The sequence below is a fragment of the Delphinapterus leucas genome, chromosome 9, assembly GCF_059928025.1.
Source record: "Delphinapterus leucas isolate spDelLeu-1000000601 "Yukka" chromosome 9, BTC_Dleu_Yukka2, whole genome shotgun sequence".
NCBI classification, from domain to species: domain Eukaryota; kingdom Metazoa; phylum Chordata; class Mammalia; order Artiodactyla; family Monodontidae; genus Delphinapterus; species Delphinapterus leucas.
The window spans coordinates 57,159,628-57,175,191 of NC_143137.1; the positions used below are offsets into that span (position 1 = coordinate 57,159,628).

The 15,564-nt window shown below is 40.6% G+C and overlaps 1 protein-coding gene across 1 annotated transcript; it reads right to left on the minus strand.

Annotated features, from left to right (window-relative positions):
- Positions 1 to 200: 200 nt before the first annotated feature.
- Positions 201 to 4,803, minus strand: TFPI2 (tissue factor pathway inhibitor 2). Its single transcript, XM_022586079.3, has 5 exons — positions 3,944 to 4,803; positions 3,482 to 3,664; positions 2,064 to 2,243; positions 697 to 867; positions 201 to 367 (listed from the first exon to the last, which is right to left on the minus strand). The coding sequence occupies exons 1-5, from the start codon at positions 4,227 to 4,229 to the stop codon at positions 285 to 287; spliced, it is 903 nt and encodes a 300-aa protein (XP_022441787.1). The 5' UTR covers positions 4,230 to 4,803; the 3' UTR covers positions 201 to 284.
- Positions 4,804 to 15,564: the final 10,761 nt, after the last annotated feature.

Sequence of the window (15,564 nt, forward strand, 5' to 3'; positions counted from 1 at the left end):
TGAAGTCAGGGAGAGCAACCCCAAGAACTGGGTGAGTCATATTTGCTTTTATATCTTATGCACAGCAAGAATTTAACCTCATAAAAAAATAGTTGAACATTAAATTTAAAATAATAGATTCGCATTTGAATAGCAGCTAGTTATGTATAAAAAATACACAAATTTAAAAATATAAGAACTGGTGAATAAATCACTAATGATTCGCTTACTTGTGTTACCATATTATCCTTCAGATATAATCATAAAGGCATTCACAAGATGACATACGGGGAAAAAAAAAGGGGTTAAAATTGCTTCTTCTTAATTTTCAGTCTTCTACTTGCAAAGAGAAGCTTTGGCATCTTCTTGTTCTTTCCCTTTTTCAAGGCTAAGGTCAACAAAATAAAAATAAACATCGTATTACCCAGTCTGTAGGCTCGCTATAAATCACCACTTACGACATGCTTACAAACTCACCTCATTTTAATTTTAATGATTATAAAGTCAGTTTTACTCACTATCCACTTAGTCAATAACACTCTACCTAGCCAGTATCAGCATTTTGACAAAACTGACCAGTACTAAAGTGCTATCTATGTAGAAGTAGTCTAGAAATGGCAATATGTTATTAGTAAAATGGATACATCAAAATATAATTTTACTTATGAGTTATTTATAAAGTTAGTTTAAAAACTGAATAAGAAAAAAATCCACTACCTTTTACACAAACGCGTTTGCAGTCCTTCACGTTAACAAAGTTATTGTTATTCCCTCCACAGCCAGTATAGGTGAAGGCCTCACAGGCTTTGTGTCTTGGATTAAAATAATAGCGAGTTGCATTAGCAGAGCATAGTCCCTCATCTTTTGGACTATAGCAAAATGATGGACCTTAATGAAAAAGAAAATAAAATTAAAAATGCAGTAATAGCATATTTACTAAACTGTGCTGATTACTGAAGTAACTGAAGAAAATCTAATCCCATAGAAGCTTCGTTCTGAATCCAAAATATACTACGCCATTTAAAAAGTGTGCCTTGAATTTCAAAACAGCTTACATGCCATATTTTGTTAACTCTAAATTTTTATAAAGTGGACAGAATATCAAGCTATATCCTTGTATCGTTTGAATGTGTAAAGAAATTAAACCTGAAAAACAGATATGGCCAGGTAAAAATGGGCTACATTTCATGGGAAAATATGTGACATGCTTTGGTAAACTCTCTTGTGTTGGTAGTTTTATTTAAAATGTTTTTATCAGCTCTCCTTCCATTATTAATCAAGAATACATGTATCTAATTCCCAGGTAGCCACTGAAACACTTACATTTACATAAACAATTCAAAAGAACGCCAGCAACAACCATCTCCTCATTAATTCAAGATTTTGCATATTCAACACTGTATAGCTACAGAGCTTTATCAAAGTCTCTGCCAAAGCAAGTTTTCCTTGTTTGTTGAACTTATTTATCTCTGTGTACGTGTCTCTGCTGTGCCTACGGAAAATGCCTGTACAAACGTTACATACTACCCAAGTAACCCATGATTTTAGGGATTGTGTGGGGGGAATGTAGGTAAGCAATGGGGAAGAGAGAAAAGAGGGATAGAGATCAATTTGTGCTACAATTTGTAACTACTAAAGAACACAGAAATCTAACCAAAAACTTTAGAAATTTTCAGGTTTCACCATGAAGTCTTTCTATCACACTATCTCATATATACAACTGATTTCATACAAACCTGAGGTCATGTCATTAATGAAGATTGTAATTTTTTACGTGTAAATTATGTAGATGAGAAATAGTTCTAAAGAAACAATGCAGAAGAGGAAGCAAAACTTGAATCATAGCTTTGTCACTTTCCAGCCCTGAGAACTTGGCAAGTTGTTAACTTCTAGCTTGCACTCTAATATGTAGAACAGGGGATAATAATACTCCCTCACAGGGCAATAGTGTGAAGATTGATATCATATTATATGTGAAATCACCAGAACGCAAACCATGTTCATTCCACATCAAATTGTTAACTTTTTCACCCTAAAACCCTAATAAAGAAATGAAATAGAAACACTGTAAAAAGAATATTTACCTTTCTTTGGTGCACAGAAGCCCATACAAGTAGCTTCATCCGGGAACCGGTTCTCACTGCTGTGACACCCGCCAGATATGAATTTTTCACATGCCATGGAACTTAGATTGAAGAAGTACACTTCTCTGAGCTCCCCACACTGCCTCTTACTGACTTCCAACCGGCAAATCTTGGGAACTTCTAGGACAAGAAGAGCATAAAACAATGTTAGTAAAAATTTAACCTTCTTAGTATTACTTTCAAAACTTTACTGTATTTTCAGAAACAACTGGTGGTGGCCAGGGGTGGAGTGGGGGAAGGCATCATATTTAGTGCTGGGCTAGTAAACCCCCAAAAGACTGCCCACTAGTCCAGTTACAGTGAGACCTTGTATCTCTGGGTCCAGAATCCACAGATTCAACCAACCCCAGACAGAAAATATTCAGGAAAAAAAATTCCAGAAAGTTCAAAAAAAAAAAAAGCGAAACTTAAATTTGTCCTATGGTGGCAACTATATGCCTAGCATTTATGTTGTATTAGGCATTATAAGAAATCTAGAGATGATTTAAAGTATAAGGGAGGATGTGCATAGGTTATAGACAAACGCTGTGGATTTTGGTATGGGTGGGGTGGGGTCCTGGAACCAATCCCCACAGACACTGAGAGGCAACTGGATTCGGCTTTTTTTTTTTTTTTTTTTTAACAGTGTCTCCAGACTTGGCTCAGCTATGATAAATTTTCAACTTCAGTAGAAAGACTATTTTCTCAGAGTATTCTGATTGTTTCTACATACGAAGTTAATCAGACTTATTCATAGGAATACACATTTTTCCCTGGCTCAATTCCTTGAATAGCAGAGCCCCAGGTTCTGTTACAGGCCTTAACAGAGATAATAAACATAATTAAAATAAAATCGAAAACAGCATCGTGAATCTCCACTATATCTCTATACTAATCTAAGACCTGATGGGGTATCGGGGACAAAAATAAGGTTATAATTAGCTAAATCACACTTTAATAACAAAATCCACTAAAAGTATTTCAGATTGATAGATAGTGGACACGAGAAAATGCTGTTCTCAAGGAGGCATAAAAACCATAGGTTTAGAACTATAATAAATACAGACAAGCCCTTATGTTGCACCTAATACATTATACTCTTGCAGTGTTATGTCTTACTGGTGAAATCTTTTCCTGAGTCTGCACACGCAGTGAATTATGATAAATGCCAGTTAGGAGAGAGGAGATGTCTTAGGCATTGTAAACTTTGTGATCACTTGTGGTAAACTGAAAAGCATTAAAAGCCTTACTTAATATTTGAGAAAATTCAGGCTAAAACTTACTGTAGAAGATGGGATCTGGAAAATAAGCTAAGTTACTACTAGCCCTTCAGTGCAAGGAGCAGCACAAGAGTCTTGAGTGTGCGTGCGAGCACTTACTCTGTATCCTCCAGCAAGCTTCATCGCAGGCCTCCCAAGTTTCGAAATTGTTGGCATTGCCCTCGCAGCCCCCATACATGAACTCGCGGCAGCTCTGCGTATACCTGTCATAGTAGTAACTGGGGATCCGGGCCCGGCAGGGCCCTTCGTCCGGGGGCAGGAGGCAGATCTCCGCGTTATTTCCTACAGGAGGGGCAGAAGGAGAGCCAGAGAGTGAGAGAAGGAGGTCAGCCACATCTCCGCGGAGGGAGAGGCTTCCCGGGGAGTTCTGTCCCGGCAGCTTCCCAGCACAGCAGAAGGGCATCTGCAGAGAAAGACAGTGCAAACTTGGGTGCAAGTGCCCCGTTGCATGGTGCACGGCAGGGAGCGGGGAAAGCGGGGCACAGAGAGCGAGTGCAGGGGTCCGCGGAGCCCTCGCCGCCAGGCCGGGGCGATAAGGGGGTCCCCTGGGCAGGGAGATACCTGGCGGCGCTTGAGGAGCATCTCCCAGCGCAGTTCCCACCAGGAGCAGCGGCAGAAGCACCAGCCGGAGGGGGTGAACAGAGTACATGGTGTCTGGATTCAAGCCGCCCGTGGGGTGAGGCGTCCCCAGAATGTGCCAGCGGGAGGAAGGTGCACAGCGTCCAACCTCGAGGCAGTCTGAGTTCCAGCGTGGTGGGTGCCGCTGCTTTATGTGGGGTGAGCGTCCTTCTGATCCGGGACAGGGCGGAGCGTGCCTTTGCGGAGCCTGGAGGGGAGACTGATTCATGCCCTGAGAGCTCTGACCCTGCCGCCCCCTGGGCGTTGGAGAGTGTGGGCGGGGGAGAGGAATTCCCCACCAAGTTGAACCTGCCTCCCAAACTTTCTCCAGTGGCCGAGCGGGGATGACCAGATGGGGCACTGTGTCAGAGATGGGAAGTCCACAGGCTAGAGGGAAATGACCTGGGTGTGATTGCACAAGGTTCCAACTTGCAGCATCACGCTGAAGCTTGAATCCACACTTCGAAAGCACAAAGTCCACGTCTTTGAAGGGCAGAAAGTGTGAAATTCACAGGGCCAAGGGGAGCTGGGCTCATTGCATTAGACCCTTTAATAGAAATTTAAGTATATGTATTTCTTTACATTTATACATAGATATACACATTCATATTTCAATCGAGCTCTAATTTACATTTCATAAAAGACTCATAATATTACAGTTGGATCAGTTTTGACTATATATACCCTTGTAATCACCACTCCAATCAAGAATTAAACATTTCCATCACCCCAGAACATTCTCTCATGCCCTTTCCCAGTCAATCCTTCCAACCCCAGGCCAGGGGCAACCATTCTGAGCACCACAGATTGGTTTCACCTGTTGTAAATCTCATGCAAATGGAATCATAAGATATTTACTGTTTTGTACTTCTTTTACTCCGCTACTGTTTTTAAGACACACACGCTATTGTAGAGTTTGTTCCTTCTAAGTGTTGAGCAGTCTTCCAATGTATGAGTATACAACAAAGGTCCTATTATTGGACATTTGTGTTATTTCTAGTTTGGGGCAACTATGAATAAAGCTGCTTTGTGTGTGCAAACAACTTTTATTACTCTCGAGTAAAATATTTTAAAATATTAGAAACTGCCAAACAGTTTTCCAGAATGATTATACCATTTTACACCGCCATCAGCTATGTGTCAGTGTTTTAACTATGTTTTTGGAGCTGGAACATGAAAGTCCAAAGAGAGGTGGCCTTAGGCGGGGGGGATCCTGAAGCTTTGGCCAGATCAGCCCCTTCCCATACATTTCTTAGTGTCAGTGCATCTATTATAGTTAATTGTTCCTTTGATATATTAGCCTGAGCCTAACTTTTTATCTATACAAAACAAATTATCTACACTGGGATTTTACATGAAATATCAAGGATATTTTTGGAGAAGGTTTTAATGGGTTCTCTTGATGAATGTGTCTCCCCTTCCTCCCCCTTTTCCTCTTGCTCTCTTTAATATTCTTAAGGGAATAATTATCCTTGGCTTCTCCTAAAGATACTGGAGGGAGTTTACAGGAGTTCTCTTTCAAGTTTCTGAGAATCTCTATGCTCACAGCGAGTTAATAGTCTGGGGTGTTTTCACACTATAACCCCTTGGGCCAGTTTTCAGTTATCGTGATGCCATGACAGAGAACCATATTCCTAGGAAAACTAACCTGGTCTGGAAATACTGTGTCATTTATGCTGTCAGATTACTAGATATCTATGATTAAGAATGACAGAGATGTAAGGATACATGTTTAACAACAAGCTCACCAGGAGAAAAAAAAAGGGCGGCGGGGCGGGGGAGGGCAATTGGTGGTTTGTATATTTTACTGATTTCCATGGAGTAAATGCTCTCACTTTGGCTTGATTTCAAGCTGCCAGAGTTGGAAATAGATGGATACAGTCAGTTCACCAGAGCCAGTGTGAGCTGACTCCAGCACGCCAAGCCCTGCGGCAGCCAGCTGGTTTTGGAAAAACACACTCATATGAGAATCAGATAAGACCTTCCCAATATCTCCCAAATATTATTAGGGGAGGAAAATTTTACCACACGTTTATACAGGATCATGTTCGGAAGAAAAGCTAATTCAGCGTCAAACTTAACCTATTTCCATTCTTCTGAATATGATTAAATATATCTCCGAAACGGACTAAAACAAATTCAAGGATGGAGACTCAGTCAGACTTACCATTTAGCATTAACTATTGTCACTTCTGTTCTTTGTTCTCAGCTACTGGCAGTTTTTAATCATCTTTTGCTTCATGTAGAAAGAGAAATCTTTGGAATTAGGGCAGGTTATTTTGGGAAATTGCATGGTGCAATGGGAAAGCAGACTTGGGAGTCTGAGGAAACCTGGATTTTATTCCTTGTTCCTTTGGACAAGTTACATAAAATCTCAGAGCCTCAGTTTTCTTATCTGTGAAATGGATATAATCACTGTCCCGTACATGTGTGCTATAAGGATTAAAGGGAAAGCGCCTAGGAACTCTGAGAGATGTGCTTCTCACATACAGGCACAGAATCCATCGGAATCATCCCATGTCTCAGTTACCACTGAAAGCCTTGGCAGAGCATTTTAAGATGGAGCATTAACCACAATCAAGAAACACAGCAACATGATCTGGCCTTGCAGGACTACAACCTGTGGCTTTGCTCCCATCAGCTCTCCTCTTTGGCTGTGCTCAGAGGTCACCTCTCCACATAGGAAGGTGTCACACAATCAGATACCACTTTGTGATAGTCTCTTCTGGGGAAATGAGCTTCAGGGTTCTCTCAGCCCCAGCAGATACTCAGTCCACTCAGGCCTGCTGTGTAACAGATAAAGGCGGAGGGGTTCAAAACCAGGCTTTTCACCCCTCTGTGGTATGGAGTCTATAGACACAGGTTGAAATCTGTATTCAGAGATTCTCTAGAGATGTTAGTTTCCTCCCTTGTTCTATGCCAAATAGGGTGTGTCTCTAACACCTCTGTGACCGCTAAGCAGGGACAGGGAAGAAGAAGTGAACAAGTGCGGGGGGAGTCAGAAGTTTGAGATTGTCAAGCCAGATGATCAAGAAGGAAATTACTCCTCAATTGCAAAACACTTGAGTATTTTTATATCCATGAAAAAGATATTTTCCTATATAAGAGGAATCTAAAATTCCGGGGACTACTTTAAATTACTGGATTTATCCTTAGGACTATGTGAAAGTAGCCATGTGACCACCACGATCAGCCTCCCCATAGGGATGTCATAGTACTTCTATTTCCTTAAACCAGTGTCTAGGCCAAAAGGTTACCACAGCTGAGGAAAAGAATTCCTTAATCCAAAGTCAACAGGAAGTACAAGGGTGGAGGGATCAGGGAAGAACAGTCACCCAGATTGATTTGTCATTGCCAGACCAAGTGACAGCTCTAGTGGCTGCAGCTAAAGACAGAGGCTCAAAGTAGTTTAGATCTCTGTAAAATAAGGCATGGAGTTCTTATAATTTGAATGCTGAAGAGAACTATCAATACCATCTGTTACAGTATTTTTATTTTACATTTACAAATTGAGACCTAGAAAGATAAAATGGCTGGTCATGTTTAATTACCTTAGTTTGTTGGCAGAGCTGAGACTAGAACCCACTAGAATTCCTGATACTCACTCAGTCTTGTATTCTTTCTGACATACCCAGACCTAGGCTCTTTCTACTGTATCAAGACCGTAGAGCAGAACACTAAACTCCAGAATTGAAACACACAAAGGCTCCCATGAGTTCAGGAGCAGCTTTGAGGTGTCAGACCCTTGCCTCTGTTCTTTTCCACACCCTCCCCCGCATTGGACCCAGAACAAGTAGATGTGAAGTTGACTTGGAACACAGTAGCTCCTAGAATTCCCAGGCCTTGAGCATGCTGTTCTACCCTCTGAGAGCTCCACAGTCTTGAAAGGTGACCGTGAATTTAAAGAAAAGATTGAGGTAGATGGTCTTCCTCTCTGTCAGGTACCTTAGGGAGAGGTGGCATGTCTAACTTACGAGTGAATGAGGAGAATTAATTTAGCCCAGTGATTTGGGGTTGCGTATAACATAACATAGTGACTTAAGGAGTTACACTGATAACTTCTTTTTTTTTTTTGCAGTACGCGGGCCTCTCACTGTTGTGGCCTCTCCCGTTGCGGAGCACAGGCTCCGGACGTGCAGGCTCAGCGGCCGTGGCTCACGGGCCCAGCCGCTCCGCGGCATGTGGGATCTTCCCGGACCGGGGCATGAACCCGTGTCCCCTGCATCGGCAGGCGGACTCTAAACCACTGCGCCACCAGGGAAGCCCACTGGTAACTTCTTAATAAACAAAGTTCTTGCTGCCCGTTAGTTTAGCCCTGTCAAAATAAAATCTGAAATGAGTCCAGCTGGCACTAACAAGGAGTTTGCACATCTGCTAAGAAAGGCAGTTAATCTCTTCTGAGAGATTAGGGGTCATGAGAGTTCTGTTAAAGTTTAGACAGCTCCTTCACCAACTAGACATTTTTCCAGCGGGTTGGGCCTTGTAGGAAATGTTTGCTCTAATGCACCCTCTGTCGGACACAGAGTGCATTTGTCAGTGTTGTAATAAAGTGGAGTCACTTAGAAGATGAGACATTCCCCATGCCTAATTTTATTATTCTCCTTCTCCCTAGGCAGAACAAGATAATGGAGTGTATAATGTGTCTCTTACCATGGTCATTCTTTCATTCACCTATTTTAAAAATAAGCAGATTAAACATTTAAAATGTGCTCAACTTTGTGCCTTTGTGCACATTTGGGATACAAAGATGAATAAACACATTAGGGATCTCACGGCAAAATAGGGTAGACAGATGAACACTCTATGACCCAGTCACAATATAGTGTTCTTATTATAATATTAAAAATATGTACCAGGTTCTATGGGACTATGAAGGATGAAATAAATAAAACTTAAGCAAGAGTTCAATTAGAAATAAAAACCAATCCACACAAACATATCTCACATTACATCTTCAGTGCCTGTGGGACACAGACACTTTTCTTCATCATCTAGTTGCTTTGGTTGGTTCTTTTAGCAGCTGTGGTTATGACAAAGCATTGCCTTCTGCAGAAGGGCAGAATCTCAGAAACCCCCTTTCTCTTCTTCCTAGATGTATGTTCCCTCAAAGGTCGTGCCTACGTAGGACGCGGACCATCTTTTTTCTCACTCAGGTGCTGCACGTTTAACTATGTAGGGCACACAGAAGGTTGGAACAGATTTTGGACTATTTTATCCAAGACTTTTCTGGCATAATGCAGCTTCACCACCTACCCAGAATTCTAGCTGGGGTTACCAGTCCACTAGAGAGTGATACATTAAGAATGGGAGAAGAAGGGGAAATTTTCCCCTAACTCTTGTATACCATGTGGAAACCTCAATAGCAATAACTACAATACTGGATAAAATGTTTATTATTGAGAGATTGCATTGTACCTTGCATTCATTAGCTCATTAAACCCCCCACGATAACCACTTGAGACAGGTACTTTATTCTCCCCACTCTGCAAATGAAGAAGCTGAAGCTTTAGATAGATACATGACTTGGTCAAAACTATACAACTAGCAGTCTGAATTCTGGTCCCCTGGTCTCTGTGCACACATCCTTTTCTTCCACATTAGTGGGGACCAAAGCCAGGCTCATTACATAGAGCATGTGCTCGTGACCCTCGTTCAGTACGTGGACAGCTCTATCTCAGATTTCCTTTTACTTCAAACATGAAGTTTATAATTGAGAACTAACAGATAGCTACAATTTAATACATTGCTCTAATGCTCTAAGAGAAACATCTGCCAAAGTTGGTAATCAGATTAGAGGATTGAGAGAGTTAATCCCTAAAGACCTTATTATCAGGGTTATATTTAGCAGTAAGTAATGGATCTTGACCTTTCAAGTATAAAGATACCCTTTCATGAAAATGCCTTGTTATTTTTATACTCTCACCCAAATCTCATGTTGCTTATACATTACTTACTAAAGTGTCATAAGCCCTCCAAATGTTCATTTGTTCTAGCTTTATGTAGAAAAGCTTTGTATATTAAATCACACAGGAGGGACAACCTGCCATTTGGGGGCAGGAGAAAACATTAGTTGCAGTTTGAAATGGGCATACATCTCCTAGCACTACCACTATTTTTTTCCTCTTATTGACTATCTATTAGCTGAGGGAAAAACTAAATTGAACTGAAATGTCTGTATTAGAAGAGAATTGAGTACACTAGTCTGGACTAGATATACTGAACCAGCCAGAGAAGGGTCAGTTGTTCCTACTGGGCAACTGAATGTCCTGTATTCTCTGTCTTGCTTTTTCTTACAGTGGAGGGCATGCCCTGGTCTGGTCAGAGACCAACCCCTTGGCTACTGCTCTGGTTCCTTTTCTCTCTTGCCTTCTCAAGGACTTCACTCACTCCTCTGCGACATTCAGCACATACACCCAGGTTTTACGTTTCCATTTGGAGTGCTCTATCTCTGATTCTTTTTCATCCCAAACTTAAAATTCTTATTTGATTCTACATCCCTTTCCTGTAAGGACCCCACTTCACTGCTCCCTCTCCCAGCAAAACTTATCAAAAATGTTATCTTCGCTCTCTGCCTCCACTTCCTCTCCCTTTTTTCCCACATTCCACTTAGTAAACTTTCATACTGGGAAGAGGAAGAACAGGAAGTGCTCTTGTCAAGAGCAACTCATCATGTTGCCACATCTTACTGGACCTCTCAATACGTATGACGAAGCAGCTGGCCCTAAGGTCACCAAAGAACACACTTTTCCATCTGCATTGTGTCTAACCTCTCAGCAGTATTTAACAATTTCAAATCCTTCGTCATTCTTGAAATGCCTTTTTTTTAGTCTTTACCATACCACATTCTTTTGTTTTTTTCCTACTTAGTTGACTGCTTTTCAATCAATCTGTCCTTCTCCTCTGCCTGCCAATTAAAGGTTGGGCTGACTCAAGGCTCTAACTCTACTCTCTCCTTATGTGATTTCAAGTACATATACACATAAACTTTACATACACGTAACATATACATATATTTATGGATAGTCTCGATCTCACCGCTGGATTCCAAACACTTTTATCTACTTAACATATCCACTTGGATGTCTAACAGGCATCTCAAATGCTATATGTCCTAAACTGGTGTGTTGGTGATAACCCCCAATCTTCCTCATTTCTGTAAATGACACACTTGGATTCTCAAGCTAAAAACTCTGGAATCATTCTTAACACCTCCCATCCATTCATTGCCCAGTCTATCAATAGTCCTGTCAGTTCTACCTCCAAATCACATTTTTAATTTGCCCATATCTCTTTATATCTACAGTCACCAGTTTAGTTCAAATCTATCTGTTCTTACGGGACCATTATGTTAGTTTAGTGGAAACTCCCAGTTTCCACTTTTGTTCTCCATTAAACCCCACAGAGCAGAGTATTTTTAACACATTAGACTATGTCACAACACCTGACGCCTTCAAAATAAAAATAAAGCCCCCCATTTAGCTCCTTATTTATTTCTCACCGTGGAAGTCACTAACTGAGTGACTATGGGATCTGACCACTGTCTCCCTTTACTGACCTCATCCCATCACTCTTTCTTGACCTTACGAGACTCAAGTTACACTGTGTGTTTTATTCTCCTCATACAAGTTCGTTCCCACCTCGGGTCCTTTGCATGAGCTGTTCCCTCTGCTTAGCCCTTATCCCTGCATGAAATGCTCATCTCCTGATCTTTACTTCACTGACTCCTTCTTGGCATTTGGGTGTTGGTCCCACTGGTACTACCTCTAATCAGCCTATATGATGTTGCCCAATATCTCAGTCACTCCTTATGACTTCATGGTATCACAAACTATCCTTATAGCTTTATCATTTGAAATCACTATGTTTATTATTTTAATTTGACTTGTCTAATCCTCTCACTATTATATAAGTTCTATGAGAACAGGAAACTTACCTGTCATACTCACCATTGTATCCCGATGCTAAGAACAAGACCTGGAAAGTAGGATCTCATAAATGTCTGTGGAACAAACGAATTACTTATTATTGCCACAATCACACTTCTTTCCAAATGTCTTGAAAACCCATCTGGCTCCGTAGAAACAGAGAAATAGAGTTGCTCTGGGGAAGAAAGCGAGTTGTCATAGAATATATTTGAATGTCTATGAGTCACATGTGTGTTAAGTATAGGCTGTAGGTTGAGAGAGATTGGTATTCATGTAACAAAAATAGCAACATATACAAAAGCAACTGGCTTTTTTTTTTTTATGTTGGAGTATAGCTGATTAACAATGTTGTGATAGTTTGAGGTGTATAGCAAAGGGACTCAGCCATACATATACATGTATCCATTCTCCCCTCAACTGGCTTTGAAAAACAAAATATGATAAAATGTGTGATCAACTTGATTAGATGGAAGAAAAAAACCCAAATACAAACTACCTTTTATGTGATAAGAAAAAAACCCTCAGCTGAAAAGAATGATTTATAGAGTGATGTAGTATAAACACAGTAAGAGAGAAAGTTGATTTTGTTTGCTGCTTCAACCCCTAGCAATCAAGAGTGCCTGGTCTGTGGTAGTTACTCAATAAATATTTGCTGAATAAACAAATGCTTGTTAGCTGCTATCATTTTATTGGTCCACATACAAAGACAGAAGGAAGAAGAGTAGATACATACAGATATAAAGCGATAGAGGTATTGTATGTGCGTTCAGCACAGTGTCTGGCACATGGTGAATGCTCAGAAGTTATTAACTAATCATCACAACAAACTCACTTTCCTTTATTAATTTTGTCTCATCTCCCTCACTTTAGAGGGTTAGTGTTTAATCCTTTGTTCTCTTCTCTTTCCTATTCATCCTGGGTATTCCCATCCATTCTCATGGCTCCCTCCTAAGCTCTGGCCTTTCCCCTCAACTCCAGACTGCCCATTCAAATGAATGTGTAACAAGCATCTTAAACATGGGATTCCCTTTCTCAAGTCTTCCTCATCTCAGGAAACAGCATTCCTTCTTCATTTGTTCAGACCCAAATCATTGATGTTATCTTGACTTTTTCTTGACTTTTGATCTCTCAGCGTATCCTATTATCTCTACTTTCAAAATATATTTAGAATCTCACCACCCGTCCCCATCTCCACTGCTATTACCCTGGTTTTAGCCACCATCATGTCTCACCTTAATTACCGAAATTGTCTCTTCTCTGCTTCTACCCTTGCCCTCTATGGTCTAACCTCAAAATAGCTGCCAGAATAATGCTACTAAAATATATGACAGATAGTATCACTCTATTACTCAAAACCCTCCAGTGTTCCCTAAGTCACTCAGAGTGAATCCAGAGTCTTTACAATGGCCCGAAAGACCCACGTGATCACTGATACCATAAACTACTCTTCCCCATATTCACTTGGCTCCTCCCAGTCGTACTAGCTCACTGCTCCCTGGAATAATCTTCTCTTATAATCAATAATAATCAATAAGCAATAAGCATTCATGGCTCACTCCTTCAGGTCTTCATTCAAATAGCATTGTCTCAGAGAAGCCTGCCCTGGCCACTCTCTCAATAATTGAAATACTTCTCTTGACACTTCCTATTCCTTCTCTGTTTTATTTTTCTCCTTAGGACTTATCACACTATATTGCCTCATTTAATTTTTTTTTAACCTTATTCATTGCCTGTCTCCTTCATTAGACTATAAGTTCCCTGTAGGCAAAGTTTTCTGATTTTTTTTTCTCTGCTCTACCCTCAAGCATCTAGAATAGTGTCTGGCACATAATAGCACTTGGTAAATATTTGTTGAATGAATGAATAAAATGTTAGCTGTTATTCTTTAATAGTCCCGAGTATAATGTCAGGATGAAAAAGAACAGTATGAGACAAAATTTATACCCATATGATTACAAGCTTATTGTACATAACAGAGTGGATTTGTTTCTGAAAAAAATGTGTCAAACTGAATGTTTATGAATCAACATATTTAAAGTGCTAACATTTCTATTTCAAAGAATCTGTGATTGACCCTCTGTATAAAACAAAGGACTTTTAAAAATCAATTTTAATAATTCCCCCTAATATAGCCCTTATAAGTTAAATATTTTATTAGTCAAGTTTTCTTTTTTTTAAAAATAAATTTATTTATTTATTTATTTTTGGCTGTATTGGGTCTTCGTTGCTGAGCGTGGACTTTCTTTAGCTACGTCGAGCAGGGACTACTCTTCATTGTGGTGCGTAGGCTTCTCACTGCGGTGGCTTCTCTTGTTGTGGAGCATGGGCTCTAGGCATGTGGGCTTCAGTAGTTGTGGCATGCACGTTCAGTAGTTACGGCACGCGGGCTCTAGAGCACAGGCTTAGTAGTTGTGGTACACGGGCTTAGTTGCTCCATGGCATGTGGGATCTTCCTGGACCAGGGCTCGAACCCGTGTCCCCTGCATTGGCAGGTGAATTCTTAACCACTGCACCACCAGGGAAGCCCTAGTCAAGTTTTCTTACTTCAAAATACATTAGTCTATAATTGGTAAAAGCAAACAGGAAACAAGTAGCCTTTTGACTTTACACTAGGCCGTTTTAGTTCTAAATAAATTATCAAGAAACCTATGGAAACTCTGGAAGACATTAGTGAGACGCTGAGCTACTCTACGTAGTTCTATCCTCAACATCCCTAACCGGTACCTACAAAACCAGTAGGGGGCACTATTGCTCCCATTGAGAACCAGTGCTCTGTGGATGGGGTACAGCTCTAAGATACTTTCTCCCCCTCCTCTTCTCTTCTTGGGCTTTTTGGGCCTTAGCTCCTCTGATAGTAGTAGTGCAGGATGGAGGAAGAAGTAAAAGGTGACATATATTCTACCTAATGAGGGTATGTTTCTCCCCTGAATTAGCTGTAACTGCTACCTTAGCTTGTTGGTCTATGAGTCTTCAGTCCTCCCGTTATATTCTGGTGAAAGTGGGAATGGGGATACTTGGTAAAAGTTCCAGCAATCTGATCTAGCCTCTCTTAGGTCTTCCCATGGAGGGTGGCCCAACCTGGAAGTTTAGAATATAAGTGGCCTAGTTAGTGGAGGCACTGGGGGATGGAGGTGGTTAGTGCCCTTGGTTGTCAACTCTGTGCTTTCTTTCTCTATGTAATTCTGGAGTGATGGAGTATATATATATTAAAAAAAAAAAAAAAAAAGCAAACCTACTCTTTTAAACTAGTTTGAAGAGGGTAACTGAGAGAAGTGTGCTAGAGTGGAAAACATCCTAGACCAGAAAACAAACACTTGTGTTATAACCCCAGCTCTGTTGTCACCAACTGTGTGATTTGGGGCATTTCAATTCTCTGGATCCCCTTTGCCTCATCTGCAAAATGGGACAAAGAGAAATTAAATGATAAAATGGCCAAAAAAACACATGAAAAGATGCTCAGCATCACTAATTATTAGGGAAATGCAAATCAAAACTACAATGAGGTATCACCTCACACTGGTCAGAATAGCCATCATCAAAAAAATCTACAAACAATAAATGCTGGAGAGGGTGTGGAGAAAAGGGAACCCTCCTACACTGATGGTGGGAATGTAAATTGGTACAGCCACTATGCAGAAC